Here is a 17,010-nt window from a genome sequence, read left to right as displayed (position 1 = left end):
GGGCTCAGGTCATGATCCCAGGGTCCTGGGATCCAGCCCGGCATCGGGCATCGGGCTCCATGCTCTGCGGGAAGCCTACCTCTCTCTCTCCCACTCCCCCTACTTGTGTTCCCTCTCTCGCTGTCTCTCTCTCTGTCAAAACACAAGCAGGGAGACTGGGAGAGGGAGAAGCAGGCTTCCCTCAGAGCTCGGAGCCCTACTGGGGCTCGCCCAGGACCATGACCTGAGCTGAAGGCAGACACTTTTTTTTTTTTAAAGATTTTATTTATTTATTTGACAGAGAAAGACACAGCGAGAGAGGGAACACAAACAGGGGGAGTGGGAGAGGGAGAAGCAGGCTTCCCGCGGAGCAGGGAGCCCGATGTGGGGCTCGATCCCAGGACCCTGGGATCATGACCTGAGCCGAAGGCAGACTGAGCCACCCAGGCGCCCCTGAAGACAGACACTTAACCCACTGAGCCACCCAGGAGCCCCTGATTGAATAAAATCTTTAAAAAAACATTATTGAAGGGATTAGTTTTCTCTCTCCCCCAGCCCGGGGATAATGAAAAAGAGGTAGGTTTTTACCTCAGAAGATATTTATGCATTTCAATCTGGCACAGGAAATAATCAGTTATTGTTAATCATTCAGGTCTTATGGTGTTCACTCCCTAGAAATATCCCTCTAATTCAACTTCCAAGGCTAGAAGGAATGATGCTCACAAAGAACTAAGAAGAGACTTAGAGACACAGACAGAGAATAAAACAGTCTCCAAACCTGAGGCCTTTCAACAAAGTGCTTTATTGGAGGAGACAGGGTAAGGTGAAGGCCATGAAGTCCATGGGGATGATGCTTTCCAGGGGGGATACTCAATCACTTACAGTATTTCTTGGTGTTCAGGTTCTTGTGCTCTTTGTTATAGGGGGCCTTTGAAAAGCAGATGGCAGCCTTGCGGTCGCAGTTGCAGATGAAGGCCTGGCACTTTTTGTTTTTGGCTGGAAAAGAGCAAGAGGAGAGGACTGAGCCAAGGTAGATCCTGCTTTGTCCAGTCTGGGGGCGGGAAGAATTAGCTGGAATAATCTCATAGCCATTCTATTGATACAAATTTAGGGTTGATAGATTTAACAAATAAAAATACCAGACTATCAGATAAACAATAAATGCAATGTTTGGAATGTAGAATAAAAAAATGTTCATTGTCTATCTGAAAGTCAAATTTAATTGGGCAACGTGTGTATAATCTGGCAATCCTACGCGTGATGGATGCCTTTTGGGAAGTCCTATTTGACTTAAAATGAGCTTTTGGGGCACCTGGGTGGCTCAGTCAATTAAGCATCTGCCTTTGACTCAGGTCGTAATCCCAGGGTCCTGGGATGGAGCCCCACGTCGGGCTCCCTGCTCAGCAGGGAGCTTCCTTCTCCCTCTGCCCCTCCCCCTACTTGTGCTCTCGCTCTCAAATAAATAAAATCTTTTAAAAAATGAGCTCTTAAAACTCATATAGCTATAGATCTCTGATAATGTAGGCAAGCAACTTTAAAGCAATATGGAAAACACTAAAACATATACTCAAGGCAGCAAAATATTGTACATTTCACCTTAGTGAAATTTAGCAAGGCAATTTCTCTACTTTATAGCACATATTTAAAAAATTACAGAATGTTCTTACAGTAGAATATTATACAGATATTTAAAATAATTAAGTATACCCATATGTGGAAATGTTTCCAAGATATTTTACTGAAGGAAAATGAAGGGCAATATATCCAACTGGTTATTTTGGGAGGTAGGATTATAGGCATCTTCTCCTTTCTATGATACACTTCTGAAGAGTTTGAAATTACATTACTTTGGCCTTGTTTACCTTTTTAACCAAAAGAAACAACAACAATAACTTTTAAAATGAGTTTCAATTTTATTCCCCATAATTTAATTATGTACCTCTACTTATATTCAGTAATCTTTTATTTTATTAAAAGATTTTATTTATTTGTCAGATTGAGGGAGAGAGTGAGTCAAAGAGCACAAGCAGGGGGAGCGGCAGGCAGAGGGAGAAGCAGGCTCCCCGCTGAGCAAAGAGCTGGATGTGGGACTCGATCCCAGGACCCCGGGATCATGACCCCAGCTGAAGGCAGATGCTTAACCGACTGAGCCATCCAGGTGTCCCTAAATAAAATCTTAAAAAAAAAATAAAGTCCTAGACCGAGACTTCAGGTGGAAAGTGTTTCAGGCAGAAGGAACAAAGGACTTGAGGTGGGCACATACCCACGATTACAATGATATAAACCTTATTCCAAGGATAAGCGCAAATGTACATGGAGCTACAAAATTGTTTGTGCCTCAGGATGGTGGGATTCCTGGTAATTTTTTTCTTGGCCTCCTGGATTTGAATTGTGGTTATTCCAAGATTGTATGTACAGTTTTGAAAAATGGGACCCGTCTGTGGGTGCATAGTAGAGAGTAGTGCAAATCCAGATGCTGGCCTAGCATGACAATACCCTTCACCTCTCTGAATTGTCTGCTCTTCAGAACTACCTTCCTGGATGGACATACTTCACCAGAAGCTCTGCATAACTTAGTGGTTAAGACCAGAACCTTCGATATCAGAAACAGCTGAGTTCAAATGCTGGCCCTACCGCTTAGAAGCTGTGTGATTTGGGGCAAGTAGCTATTTTGAGTCTCAGCTTCCTCACCTGTAAAATGGGGTTATTAAAACCTATCTCATATATATGCTTAGCCTAGTACCTGGGAGGTAATAAGAAACTCATAAATGGTAGTTCTAAGCTCTTTTTTATGAAATAATGAAGCTGTATAGCACGGCAGTTAAGAGCAGAGACTTTGGAGTCATATAGACCTGCGCTCAAAACCAAATACCACCATGTATGAGCTGTGTGCCCCATGGCAATTGGCTCAGCCTTCTGAGCCTTCGTTTTGTCATCAGTTAAATGGGTATAATAATACTACCGATCGCCTAGGGTTGTTGCCAGGATTCAAGGAGGCACAGCCTGGCACCAAGGAAGTGATTGATAAATGGTGGATATCATGACTATTATTTCCTCCCCTGTCTATTGAGGGTTGACAAGCCAACAAGAGACTAAACATACCACTGCAGGTGATCTCAGAACCAGAGCATGAGTATGAGTAGGTTTTGGTGTAGGGGTTGTCCAGGAGGAATTTACAGCTGTCCAGTTTCTTGGCTTCTGAGTAGCAGTTGTCGTGCGTCTGGCAACACCTGGAGAAGGGCAAGGAAGCAGGTCGGCCTCGGGAACAGGTAGGGATGACTTAGCTGACATGCTCCGGAAGATATTGGTCCTGTGCCTTGAAAAAACTTAAGTCCTTCATGTTTATTTATGGCGATTTAAAAATGGTGGCAGGGATATAGTGTACAATCATATATTCTGAAGATGCAGTGAGAGAGTCTTAACCACTGCAGTTAGAGGACAACTGAATCTTCACGGTGGTGTCTTGTGTTGCGACGTTCTGCCACTAGAGGGCAGCAGCACCCGCTACTACTTAAATCTCCAACCTTTCGCTTTTTCCTTCTGATAGAGCATTGGATTCAGGGTCCTCTTGGAGCATGTTTGTTTGTGACAAGAGGTGAAAATATGTTATCTTTAGCAAATATGCAAATCCCCTTTCTGTGCTTCCTCGTGAGATCCTTGGCTTGTGCCCTCCCCCCACCCCACGGTCACTCTGCCTTCCCTGCTGATCGATCACTCACTTGTCCAGTTCATCCACAGGGGTGCCGGATCCACCCAGGCCACAGTAGCAGCCGTAGTCGTTGTACTCCTTAAAGGGGTTACTCCCGTGTATCGTGCACTTGATCATGTTGCGGAACTGCCACACTGCCCGCGGACTGATGCCCTTATAGGCAGCGGCCACTGCAGGAAAACACAGCCAGAGTTTAAATACGTCCTGATTAGCTCTGCCAGAGCCCAGGAGCCCCGCTCACTGCTTGCCTGCTCTCTGGCCCCATGCTGCCCCCCGCACCCCACCAGCTGCCTCCTCGGAAGAGAGCTGGACGCAGGAACCTGGTAATGTGAGTAGGGATTTTTTTCTTTTCGTAAAACGTTTAAAAAAATAATTTGTTATTGAGATAAAGTTCACATAACATAAAATTCACCATTTAACCACTTAAAATGTACATTTCAGTGGTTTTTAGTATACTCACAGAGTTTGGAACCATCACCACTCATTCCATAACATTTTCATCACCCCCAAAAGAACACCTTGTACACATTAGCGATTGTTCCCCGTCTCCCCTCTAGCAACCCCCAAAATGCTTTCTGTCTGTATGGATTTGCCTCTTCTGAACACTTCATGTAAATGAAATCATACATGTGGCCTCTTGTGATTGGCTTCTTTCACTTAGCATAATGTCTTTGAGGTTCATCCACATTGTACCATATAACAGTACTTCATTCCTTTTTATAACTGAATAGTATTCCACTGTATGGACAGACCCACATTTTGTTTATCCACTCATCACATGATGGACGTCTGGGTTTATAATTTTTGGCTCTTATGAATAGTGCTGCTATGAACAGTTGCATCCTAGTTTTTGTGTGAACATATGTTTTCAGTGGGGTCCCCATTATTTATCCAACAAATATTTATTGAGCACCTACAATGGCCCAGTCACTGCCCTAGGAACTGGAGATACATCAGCGAGCAAATAGAAAATCTATAACGTCATTGAACTTATGTCCTAGTTGGGGGAGAAAACCAATAAGCAATAAATGAAATAAATAAGGGAATTGGATATTGTGTTAGAGGGTGGAAAAATTGGAACATGGTAAGTGGGATCTAAAATGGGTTAGGTGAGAGGGGCGCCTGGGTGGCTCAGTCGTTAAGCGTCTGCCTTCAGCTCAGGTCATGATCCCAGGGTCCTGGGATCAGGATCGAGCCCCGCATCGGGCTCCCTGCTCAGTGGAGAGCCTGCTTCTCCCTCTCCCTCTGCCCCTGCTTATATTTCCTCTCTCGGTGTCTCTCTCTCTAATAAGTAGATAAAATCTTAAAATAAAATAAAATAATAAAATAAAATGGGTTAGGTGGGGAATGGCGGGGTTGAGATGGGGCAGGAGTATAAGGAGTAGTCAGGAGAACTGGGTGGCCTACCATCCTCAACAGGACAAGCTATTTTCTGCCTCAGGGCCCGTGTACCTGTTGTTTACTCTGCCCGGCATGCTTATCATCTCACTTTTCAAAAAGCTGGAGGATCTTGGTTTAAATGCCACCTCCTCAGGGCACCAGGATCATGGGATTGAGCCCCGCATCGGGCTCCACACTCAGTATGGAGTCTGTTTGGGATTCTCTCTCCCTCTCCCTCTGCCTCTCCCCCTGCTTTCTCACTCTCTCTCTCTCAAATAAATAAATCTTAAAAAAAAAAAATGCCACCTCCTCTTTCTTGACCACCCAAGCCAAGTGGCTCTTCTGCTATCACTTTTCTTTATGTTCTTTGCTTCCTCGTACCTCTAGCAGTCTGTATCCATCTATTTATTTAATGCTTCCCACTCACTGGACCATAAACTCAAGGCCTCAGGGCTTTTATTCCCCAGGGCCTGATGCATAGTAGGCGCTCCGTAAGTATATGATGAGTTATATGAATGAAATAATCAACACACCAATTAAAGAAAGTACCCGGCACATAGTAGGTGCTCAATAAATATCTAATGAATATGTTTTTAAGAAGTCTGCTTGTAACACAAGGTTCGGCACAGCAGACTCAGGAAGCAGGACCCCTTCACCTCATTTTCAGAGCCATAGCCTGTGAAATTTGGTGCCCTAAAGAGAAGAGGGCACTATATGATTTTGGGGTCCCCTTCAATTGGCTGCCAGTATCGTCTCTTTGCCCCACACCTTGCCCTTTCTTCCTTTGATCTGTTGTGCACACTGGAGCTGCTCCATATGTTTAAACCCCAGGGCAGGGGTACCTGGGTGGCTCAGTCGGTTAAGCGTTCCAACTCTTGGTTTTGGCTCACGTCATGATCTCAGGGTTATGAGATTGAGCCCCGTGCTCAGGGTGGAGTCTGCTTAGGTTTCTCTCTCTCTCTGCCCCTCCCCCTCAAATAAATAAATAAATCTTAAAAAACAATTAAACCCCAGGGCAAAGTAAGGGTGGCAGCTGGTCACTCTCCCCTCTGAGCAGCCTTCATGCTGGCAGCAGACAGGAGTGGCCTGGCCACCTTGGCCCATCTCCACACCTCCCTCCTGCCTCCCTGTTTTCTCTGTCTCTGATCCAGCCAGCTCTGCTCTTTGCACAGGCCAGACCTGCACACAGCTCTTCTCATGTGTGCGCCTGTGTATGTGTGCATGTTTGTGTGTGTGTGTGTGTGTGTGTGTCTGTTGCCTAGGCAAGGAGCACTGGCTTTTTCATCTATGAGTCCTCAGTCTCAACCCAGAGCCTGATACCTCGGAGCCTCTGATACATCAATGTGGAATGAATGAAAGAATGATGAATGAATGAGGTGGGATCTGAATCCCAATGTATCCGATTCCATTCATTCATTCAATAAATGGCGCCAATGGCTCTATCCTTGCGCTCATGGAACCCATGCTTCTGTGAGGGTGGAGAATAAAAAGGAAATGAATTGGGGCACCTGGCTAGCTCAGTTGGTAGAGCATGAAGCTCTTGATCTCAGGGTCTTGAGTTCAAGCCCCACGTTGGGGTAGAGTTTACTTAAAAATGAATAAATAATTAGTTTAATTTAATTAAAGCTTTAAAAAGAGGAACTGAATCAACAAGAAATAAGATACAGATTGCAGGCAAAGGTAGGTGCTGGGAAGACCCTGTACCAAGGCCGCACGGTAGACAGAAAGGAGAGAGGTCTCTCTTCGTTCAGGTGGGCTGGTAGGCCCTTCTGAGAGGGATCATCTGAGTTCAGACCTAAGGCTGAAAAGGCGCCAACTGTGGGGGGACTTGAGGGAACCCCAGCATGGGTGCTCTTAAGCCCGATAGAGAGCCCTGGGTGAAGGCTCCAGATCCAGCCAGCCCTGTTAGCTGTGGCCCCCAATCCCGAGGAGTGAGATCTTAGCACCGAAGGGATGGGACTGGGGAGTCTTGCCTACCTGTGAGTAGAGCAGCCAGTACAAGGAATTTCATTTCGTTTTCAAGTTGCTGAGCAAGAGAAATGACTGTCTTAATGGCCTCCTGCTTTATACCTACGCTATGTCCCTGAGATAAGGCTGTAGTGTTTGCTTTGCTCCAAACCTGCTCTGAGTTGGCCTTGACACTGTGGCAGGAATAACCTTTACCAACAAGCAAGCCCTATCAGCAAGGGATCTTGGAAGTGGTGTATGTATTTTCATTAGCACCTTTTAATGGAAAGGATTATTTCTGGAGGTTGCACGGCTTGGAACCTTGACCCTCACCCCACCCCCTTTGCACTCAGCCTAATTCTGTCATTGCCTCCACGCCTTCTCATGGGCCTGGGTCTCAGCTGTGGGTCTTAGTGAGTAGTCCCTACCAATCATGCATTTGGCGGATGAGTAAACAGGTTCAGAGAGGTGAGGTTGACTTGCCTGAGGTCACACAGCCAGCAAATGGCAGAGCAGGGGCCCAAACTTAGGCATGTCTGATTCTTTTTTTTTTTTAATTTTTTTTTTATTAGGCATGTCTAATTCTAAGGCACGTGTTTTATTTTTCCCCACCACATTAATGCTGCCCCCTCCCCCATTCCCCAGTGAGGGTTTGTAAGGGGCTTTGGAGTTCCAAAGGCTTGGATCTGACTTGTAGAATAAAAAAAATAAAAAAATAAATAAGGGGGCACCTGGGTGGCTCAGAAGTTAAGTGTCTGCCTTCTGCTCCGGTCATGATCCCAGGCTCAGCCTGAGGAGAAGCTGGAAGTGACTACACCCTGACGTGAACCCATACCTGCCTCTTCCCACTGAACCCTTTCCCTCCACCCTGGCATGGTTATGCCATGAGTCAGTACAGAATCCAGTGGCCTAATCCTAACCCGGTGGCTTCTGCTCAAGCATTCCAGGATTCCAGCTCTCTCTACTTTTCCCTTGGGCGTGCACCAGGGCCAAAAAAGAAGAAATCCATCTGGAAGGGCTCCCATGTTTTGTCCCAAACCAGGAGCCCCAGGAAAATTCCTTCAGCTAATGAAATAACACTGAAACAGCATTTAGTAAGCAGATGGGGAAACTGAGGCCCAGAAAGGGCAAGCGATTTATTTGCTTGGGCCTGACTCTGCCTTCATTCAGCCTGGGATCATTTCAAGTCATCCAACTCTTCATATGTGTCTGAGGTTTCTACATCTGTCCAATATTGTAGCCATTAGCCCCCTGTGGCTACCTAAATCCATTACAATTAAATAATATATATATATATATTTTATGATAATTTTTTTAATTTTATTTATTTATTTCAGAGAGAGAGAGAATGAGAGAGAGAAAGCACAAGAGGGAAGAGGGTCAGAGGGAGAAGCAGACTCCCTGCCGAGCAGGGAGCCCGATGTGGGACTCGATCCCGGGACTCCAGGATCATGACCTGAGCCGAAGGCAGTCGCTTAACCAACTGAGCCACCCAGGCACCCTTAAATAATATATTTTTTAAAGATTTTATTTATTCATTTGACAGAGAGAGACAGAGCAAGAGAGGGAACACAAGCAAGGGGAGTAAGGGAGGGAGAGGCAAGTCTCCCACGGAGCAGGGAGCCCGACGTGGGGCTCGATCCCAGGACCCTGGGACCATGACCTGAGCTGAAGGCAGACACTTAACCACCCAGGTGCCCCACAATTAAATAATATTAAAAATTAGTTTCTCAGTCCCACTAGCCACTTTTCAAGTGTTCAGTAGCTACATGTGGCTAGTGGCCACTGTGACTCACAGATATAGAATGTTTCCATCATCCCAGAGGGTTCTATTGGACAGTGCTGCTTGGCTGTCAGACACTCAGTGCCCACCAAGAGGTGGGTGGAGGCTGGGAGAGCCTTGGGGGAGAAAGTAAGGTTAGCTCAGGACCCCACATCAGCCTGATGAAAGGGTCTTCCCCTTTAGCCTCCACAATGGGTGATGGCTGCCCAAGGAAAGGGAAGACATGGCCAACAAAATGCTAAGTCCCTCTTGTGTGGGTTCTCGGGGGTCAGAATGAAACAGAGGAACTGGCACTGCTCCTGTTGGGTCTGAGGAAAGTGGAGAAGCTGGTGCTACGAAATCCTCTAAGGCTAGTAGTATTAAGTCCCATTTCCTGAGCACTAACTCTATTCCAGTTCCCATGCTAAGAACCTGGTATAAACGTCCAAGGTGGGTCCAGTTACAAAACTCCATTTTGCAGAGAAGACGATCAGAGAGGTTAAGAGACTGCCCAAGTGTCACATAGCAGGACCAAGATGTGAGTTGGATCTCGTGCTTATGATACCACGATATCACCTCATGACAGGGACTCGTAGTGGTGGGTGAGAGTGCTTGAGGCCCCCTGAGGCCAGACAGAGGGTTGGTCCTGTCTACTTCCCTCCTTTTCTCCTCCCTCCACCAGCCGGAGGCTTTCCACAAAGGCCGGCTGAACACATTCCCATGCGCATTTCGTGCTGGGGCTTAGGCAAAGCCCCTGGTTGGGGAGGGGGTCAGGCTACTACCAGAACCCTCTTCCCCTAGAGAGAGATGTGCGAGATATAACAATCCAAACCTCTGCAGGTGGCAGAGGAATGCACCCTGCAGGCACCAAGTACCCCGCCAGGCCGTACACTCTTTGTACCATGACCTTAGGCTGCCCCAGACTCATGCACAGGTGTGTACCACACAGCTTCTCCCAGCCTGGGAAGAACACACCCTCCAGTGGAAAGAACAGCTAAGGATAGCTTCTTGGCTCCTTCAGGTGACTGCGTACCCACACTCCAGCAAGGTCACACCTGCCCCGCCCTTGAAAGACAAGGCTCTTACTATCAGGAAATGCTTAAAAGCAGTTACTGGCTACCACGTGCTGAGAGCTTCACGTGCATGGCTTTCTGGCCTAGCGACAATCTTCTGACATAGTTATGCTTGTTGTCACCATCTTCCCCTTTTTTACAGATGGTGACACAGGTTCAGAGAGCTTAAGTCACGGGCTCAAAGTCACACAGCTAGAAAGTGGTAGGGCTGGGATTGGAACCTGTGCGTACCTGCCTCATAGTCCTGAACCCTCTTCAACAACAACAACAACAACAAAACAGCAACAGCAGCAAACACTCCTTGAGCCCTGGGCCCGGAAAGATCCTAAGAGCTTTACGCAGGAGTCCCTATGATTAAGGACTATTACAGATGAACACATTGAGGCCGTATACCAAAGTATCCAAACCTTTTTTCCCATAGCCAAACCATCCAGCGAAGGAGTTCTTTATGTATTCCAGTTAGTAACTTCTTATCAGATCGATCATTTGCAAATATCTTCTCCCATTTCGTAGGTCACTTTTCACTTTGTTGTGTCCCTCCCCTTTTTCTTTCTAATTTTTAATTTATTCCTTTGGGAGAGAGAGAGAGCACAAGCTGGGGGCGGGGGTGGACGGTCAGAGGGAGAAGCAGGCTCCCCAAAGAGCAGGGAGCCCAATGTGGGGCTCGATCCCAGGACCCCAGGATCATGACCTGAGCTGGAGGCAGATGCTTTAACCGACTGAGCCCCTGTTGTGTCCTTTTAAGCATGAACATTTTTCAGTTTGATATAGTCCTATTTGTCTATTTTTGCTTTTGTTGCCTATGCTTTTGGTGTCATATCTAAGAAATCATTACCAACTCCAATAGCATGAAGCTTTTCCTCTATGCTTTCTTCTAGGAGTTTTGTAGTTTTAGGTCTCACATTTGGGTTTTTAATCCATTTTGAACTTTTTTTTTTAAGTAAACTCTAACCCATATGGGACTTGAACTCGTGACCCCAAGATCAAGAGTCACATGCTCTAGGGGCATGTGGCTGGCTCACTCAGTGGAGCACGCGACTCTTGATCTCGGCGGGGTGGGAGGAGGTACTGAGTTCAGAGCCCATGCTGGCTGTAGAGATTATGGGAGATTACTTAAATTAAAAAAAAAAAAAAGTCACATGCTCTGCCGACTGAGCCAGTCAGGTGCCCCTGAGCTCATTTTTTGTAGATGGCATAGGATAAGGGTCCAACTTCATTCTTTTGCATGTGGATATCTAATTTTTCCAACACAATTTGTTGAAGACATTGTCCTTTCCACATTGAATGACCTTGGCACCCTTGTCGGAGATCATTTGCCCATGTAAGTGAGGGTTTATTTCTGGGCTCTCTATTCTATTCCACTGGTCTGTGTCTGTCTGTATGCCTGTACCTCAGTGTTTTGATTACTGTAGTTTGCAATATGTTTTTGTTTGTTTTACTTTGTAATATGTTTTGAAATCAAGAAGTGTGAATCCTCCAACTTTTTCTTTTTTTTTTTTTTTTTTAGATTTTATTTATTTATTTGTCAGGGAGAGAGAGCACAAGCAGGGGGAGTGGGAGAGGGAGAAGCAGGCTCTCCACTGAGCAGGGAGCCCGATGCGGGCCTCGATCCCAGGACCTCGGGATCATGACCTGAGCCGAAGACAGACACTTAACCAACTGAGCCACCCAGTTGTCCCTGTAAAGATTTTATTTTTAAGTAATCTCTACATACAATGTGGGGCTCGAACTTAAAACCCTGAGATCAAGAGGCACATGCTCCACCTACTAAGCCTGCCAGGTGCCCCAGTGTTTTACTATTTTTTTTTTAAAGATTTTGTTTATTTATTTGAGAGAGGGAGGGCAAGCTGGGGGAGAGGCAGAGGGAGAGAGAGAAGCAGGCTCCCCGCTGAGCAGGGAGCTCAATGCAGGGGCTCGATCCCAGGACCCCGGGATCATGACCTGAGCCAAAGGCGGACGCTTAACCAATTGACCCACCCAGGCACCCCAGTGTTTTATTATTTTTGATGCTACTGTAATTGGAAATGTTTTCTTAATTTCCTTTTCCAATTATTCATTGTTAACGTGTAGAAAAATACTTGATTTTTGAGTGTTGATTTTATAGATTGCAACTTTACTAAATTTATTAATTCTAACAGTTTTTTTTGTGGACTCTTTCCTTTTTTAAAACTTATTTATTTTTAGATTTTATTTATTTATTTATTTTTGCAAGAGAGAGAGAGAAAGGAGAGTGTACAAGCAGGGGGAGGGGCAGAGGGAGAAGCAGACTCCCCACTCAGCTGGGAGCCCGATAAGGGACTCCATCACAGGACCCTGGGCTCATGAACTGAGCCAAAGGCAGACGCTTAACTGACTGAGCCACCCAGGAGCCCCTATTTTATATTAGAGACAGAGAAAGAAAGCAGGCAGAGGGGCAGAGGGAGAAGGAGAGAATCCCAAGCAGACTCCCTGCTGTGGGCAGAGCCTGACATGGGGCTCAATCCCACAACCTGACCCGAAATCAAGAGTCAGATGCTTAACCGACTGAACCACCCAGGCACCCCTCTTTGGGGTTTTCTGCATATAAGATCATGTCATCTGTGAACGGAGATAAGTTTACTTCTTCCTTTCCAATTTGGATGGCTTTTATTTCTTTTTCTTGCCTCATTACTCTGGCTAGGACTTCCAATACTATGTTGAATAGAAGCAGCCAGAGTGGACATCCTTGCCTTGCTCCTAATTTAAGAGGAAAAGCTTTGAGTATGAATTCTTTTTAAGATTTTATTATTTTTTCTTAAGTGGGCTCCACGCTGGGCTTGAACTCACGACCCCCAGATCAAGACCCAAGGTGAGATCAAGAGTCAGATGCCTAACCGACTGAGCCACTCAGGTGCCCCTTAAGATTAATAAAATAAGATTAATAAAAATATTTTTTAAGTTTTTATTTATTTATTTGACAGAGAGAGACACAGTGAGAGAGGGAATACAAGCAAGGGGAGTGGGAGAGGGAGAAGCAGGTCCCCCGCCGATCAGGGAGCCCGATGAATGGCTCCATCCCAGGACCCTGGGATCATGACCTGAGCCAAAGGCAGACACCCAACAACTGAGTCACCCAGGCGCCCCTTAAGATTTTATTTTTAAGCGCTCTCTACATCCATCGTGGGACTTGGACTCACAACTCTGAGATCAGGAGTCGTATGCTCCATACACTGAGCCAGCCAGGCGTCCCTAGTATAAATTTTTTAAAACATAACTATAATGCCATGATCATACTTAATAAAAATAACAATTTTTTAGTGTTATCTAATACTCAGACCATTTTTGGAGACCTTTGAGTGTCTCAAAACGCTATTTTTTTTTTGCACTTAGTTTTTCCAAATTATATCCAAATAAGTTACACCTATTTTTATACATGAATCAAATATTGTATGAAAGAAGAAAAATAAAGAAAAACAAAACAACTATGAGATCAGAAGCACCCAGTTTGGAAGTCCCACCTTGCCACTCAGCAGCTGTGTGACTCTAGGTGAGATACTTCACATTTCTGAGCTTCTGTTTCCCCCTGTGTCGGATGTAAGAGTTGGGGGGATTAGTGTGATCAGCACAGAGAGCACTGAGCCCCTTGTGTGGCCTGTTGGGAGGTTTCCAGAAGGCCTTAGGTAACACCGGGCTGGGTTTAACTTAGCAGAGGTCTCCCTAAGGTGCTGATTCCCATCCCTCCTCTTACCAAACTGTGTCTCCAGTTGCATCTGAGCTCAGCTGAGACTATTTCTCAAACTGAGCACAACCACCAAGGAAGCTGATCTTCCTCAAAGCCCACGTCTTCAGGAATCCAGGAGCTCCTCCAAACACCCCCTCCCCTCACCCCTTTCTCCATCCAGCCCCATTACGAGCCATACCCTTCTTTCAACCTAAAACATTCTGGTCCTCGTCCAGCATCTCTTGCCTCCATGCTCACAGCAGCCTCCTCAATATCTCCCTGCTCCCTCCACAGGGTCCTCCCTCAGATCTGTTCCCCATTGTATTTCCAATGCATACCTCATTCATCACTCTCCCACCCCACTGCCTAACACCCTTCATACCTTCCCAGTGGCTCTATATAAGAAACAAAACCAGGGATGCCTGGGTGGCTCAGATGGTTAAGCATCTGCCTTCGGCTCAAGTCATAATCCCAGGGTCCCAGGATCGAGTCCCACATTGGGCTCCCTGAGCAGGGAGCCTCCTTCTCCCTCTGCCTCTTCCCTCTGCTCTTGCTCTCTCTCTCTCTCTCACACACACACACACAAATAAATAAATAAATTCTTAAAACGAAAACAAAACCAGCCTAGAGACTCATCTGCCCCTACCAACCTCTCAATGTGGAGTGGGGTGGGATACCTTCTACTCCAGCCCCAATGGCCTTCTTTGAGCTCATGATTAAAGGCTTCATGTTTCTCCCCATTTCAAGGCTTTTGCACCTGCTGGTCTCTCCTCCTGGTATGCTCCTCCCACTGCACTTCCTAATTACTCTTCCTTCTTTCTTCCCTTCCCCCTTCCCTTTTCTTCTCAGTAATCTCTACGTCCAACATGGGGCTTGAACTTGCAACCTGAAGATCAAGAGTCCAAGATAAAGAGTTGTATGCTCTACCAAATGAGCCATCCAGGTGCCCCTTACTCTTCTTTCAGATCCCAGTTGACCTTGACCCCCCCCATACACACACCCATACTAAATCAGTGCTTTAAGGTGACCAGTTGTCCTGGTTTTCCAGGGAATGAAGGGTTCTTGGGACTTGGAACTTCCTGTTTGCAAAGCAGGATGAGTTGGTCACCCTATTAGTGCCTAACACATGGTCTTGCACAGAGTGGATGCTAAGGGAATCTTTGTTGAGTGAATGTGTGAACCGCAGCGTTGGCCCCACTCAGGAGGGGGCAGCTGCTGCTGAGCTCTGATCACACATTTCCAGGCATCTGGGGCAGTCCGATATTAATAGTAATTACTGTTCACCAAGCACTTACTCTCTGCCTTGCCTGGTGTTGAGTCCTCTGTGTTCGCCCTCACATTTAATTCTCAATCACCCAAGTTACAGGTAGCACTCTCTTTTTATTGAGGTGAAATTCCTATAACATAAAATTAACCATTTTATGTATTTTTTTAAGATTATTTATTTATTTATTTGACAGAGAGAGAGAGGGAACACAAGCAGGGGGAGCGAGAGAGGGAGAAGCAGACTCCCCGCCAAGCAGGGAGCCCGATGCGGGGCTCGATCCCAGGACCCCGGGATCATGACCTGAGCCGAAGGCAGACCTTAACGACTGAGCCACCCAGGCGCCCCAAAATTAACCATTTTAAAGCAAACCATTCGGTGGCATTTAGTACGTTCCCAGTGTTGTGCTGCCATTGCCTCTGGTTCCAAAACACATTTAAGACCTCAGAGGCCAGCCTTTAATCATTAAGCAGTTACTCCCCCTCCCCCCCTCCCCTCCAGCCCCTCCCAATCCGTTGTCTCTCTCTGTAGATTCACCTCTTCTGGATATTTCGTATAAATGGAATCTTACAATATGTGGCCTTTTACGTAAGTCTGGCTTCTTTATCCTTCTCCTTTGACACATGAGGAAATTGAGGCTCAGGGAGGTTGAGGAGCTGGTTCAATGTCCTTCAGCCAGGAAGGGGAAGAGCTGGGTGTTGGAATCCCCACATCTGACCATTTGGCTACACCCATACCCTGACTTCGGCCAATTTCCCCCACCTTACTCTGTTAAGATTCTCTGAGTTCGAGGCAAACCAGAGCAAAGGGTCCATGTTAGGTTTTTGTTTGTTTTAAATATTGGACCATAGCAATAATAACTAATATTTACTTATATCTTTTATTTTATTTTATTTTTTTAAGATTTTATTTATTTATTTGACAGAGAGAGACACAGCGAGAGAGGGAACACAAGCAGGGGGAGTGGGAGAGGGAGAAGCAGGCTTCCCGTGGAGCAGGGAGCCCGATGCGGGGCTCGATCCCAGGACCCCGGGAACATGACCTGGGCCGAAGGCAGACACTCAATGGACTGAGCCACCCAGGTGTCCTGGGAGAGAGAGAATCTTAAGCAGGCTCCATGCTCAGCACAGAGCCTGTCACAGGGCTCAATTTTATGACCCTGAGATCATGACCTGAGCCAAAATCAAGAGTACGCTTAACTGACTGAGCCACCCAGGCGCTCCTGTTTTTTTTTTTAAACAATCTTTCACACCTAACGTGGGGCTCGAACCCACAACCCTGAGATCAAGAGTCACAGGCTCTTCCGATTGAGCCAGCCAGGCACCCCAGTTTTTTTTTTAATTGTGGTAGAATATACATAACGAAATTTACTATTTTTACCATCTTGAGTGTACAGTGTTGTGCAACCATTACCACTATTTATTTCACAATGTTGTGTAACCATTACCACTATTTATTTCCAAATTTTTCTCATTACTCCAAAGAAAAACTCTGTCATCGCTCAGAAATAACTACCAATTCCATCCTCCCCAGCTCCTGGTACCCTCTGTTCTACATTCTGTCCCAATGAATTGCCCATTCTAGGTACCTCATGTAAGTGGAATCACACAATATTTGTCCTTTTGTGTCTGGCTTCTTTCATTTAACATAATGTCTTTTTTAAAGTATATTTTATTTTTAAGTAACCTGTACACCCAACGTGGGGCTCGAACCTACAACCTTGAGATTAAGAGTCCCACGCTCCACCTATTGAGCCAGCAAGGTGCCCCTCATTTAGTATGTCTTTAAGGCTCATCCATGTTGCAGCACATATGAGCACTTCACTCCTTTTTATGACTGAATAATATTCCACTGTATGGCTAAAGCACATTTTTGTTTATCCATTCAACTGTTGATGGATACTTGGATTGTGTCCACCTTTTGGCTATGGTGGGTAATGCTGTTATGAACCTTGGTGTGTGAGTGTCTGAGTCCCTGCTTTCGATTCCTTGAAGTATATACCTAGGAGTGGAATTGTTGGATCATATGGTAATTCAATGTTTAGCTTTTTGAGGAACCACCAGACTGTTTCTCATCGTAGATGCACCATTTTACCTTCCCACCAGCAATGCATGGGGTTTCCAATTTCTCCACATCCTCACCAGCACTTGTTATCTCCCTGCCCCACCATTTTTTTTTTTTTTTTTAAATAGCCATCCTCATGGGTGTGAAGTGGTA

General features: G+C 45.9%; 1 protein-coding gene across 1 annotated transcript; it reads right to left on the bottom strand.

The window, feature by feature from the left end:
• Positions 1 to 853: 853 nt before the first annotated feature.
• PLA2G1B (phospholipase A2 group IB) lies at positions 854 to 7,079 on the bottom strand. Its single transcript, XM_028116656.2, has 4 exons — positions 7,046 to 7,079; positions 3,699 to 3,858; positions 3,082 to 3,209; positions 854 to 975 (listed from the first exon to the last, which is right to left on the bottom strand). Exons 1-4 carry the CDS (start codon positions 7,077 to 7,079, stop codon positions 854 to 856), a joined length of 444 nt encoding a protein of 147 aa, XP_027972457.1.
• Positions 7,080 to 17,010: the final 9,931 nt, after the last annotated feature.

The sequence above is a fragment of the Eumetopias jubatus genome, unplaced genomic scaffold (genome assembly GCF_037043125.1).
Source record: "Eumetopias jubatus isolate StellerSeaLion01/CBP00866 unplaced genomic scaffold, mEumJub1_p1.0 scaffold_16, whole genome shotgun sequence".
NCBI lineage: Eukaryota > Metazoa > Chordata > Mammalia > Carnivora > Otariidae > Eumetopias > Eumetopias jubatus.
Note: the sequence above shows the minus strand (reverse complement) of the source record. Positions and strands in the feature narration are given on the sequence as shown.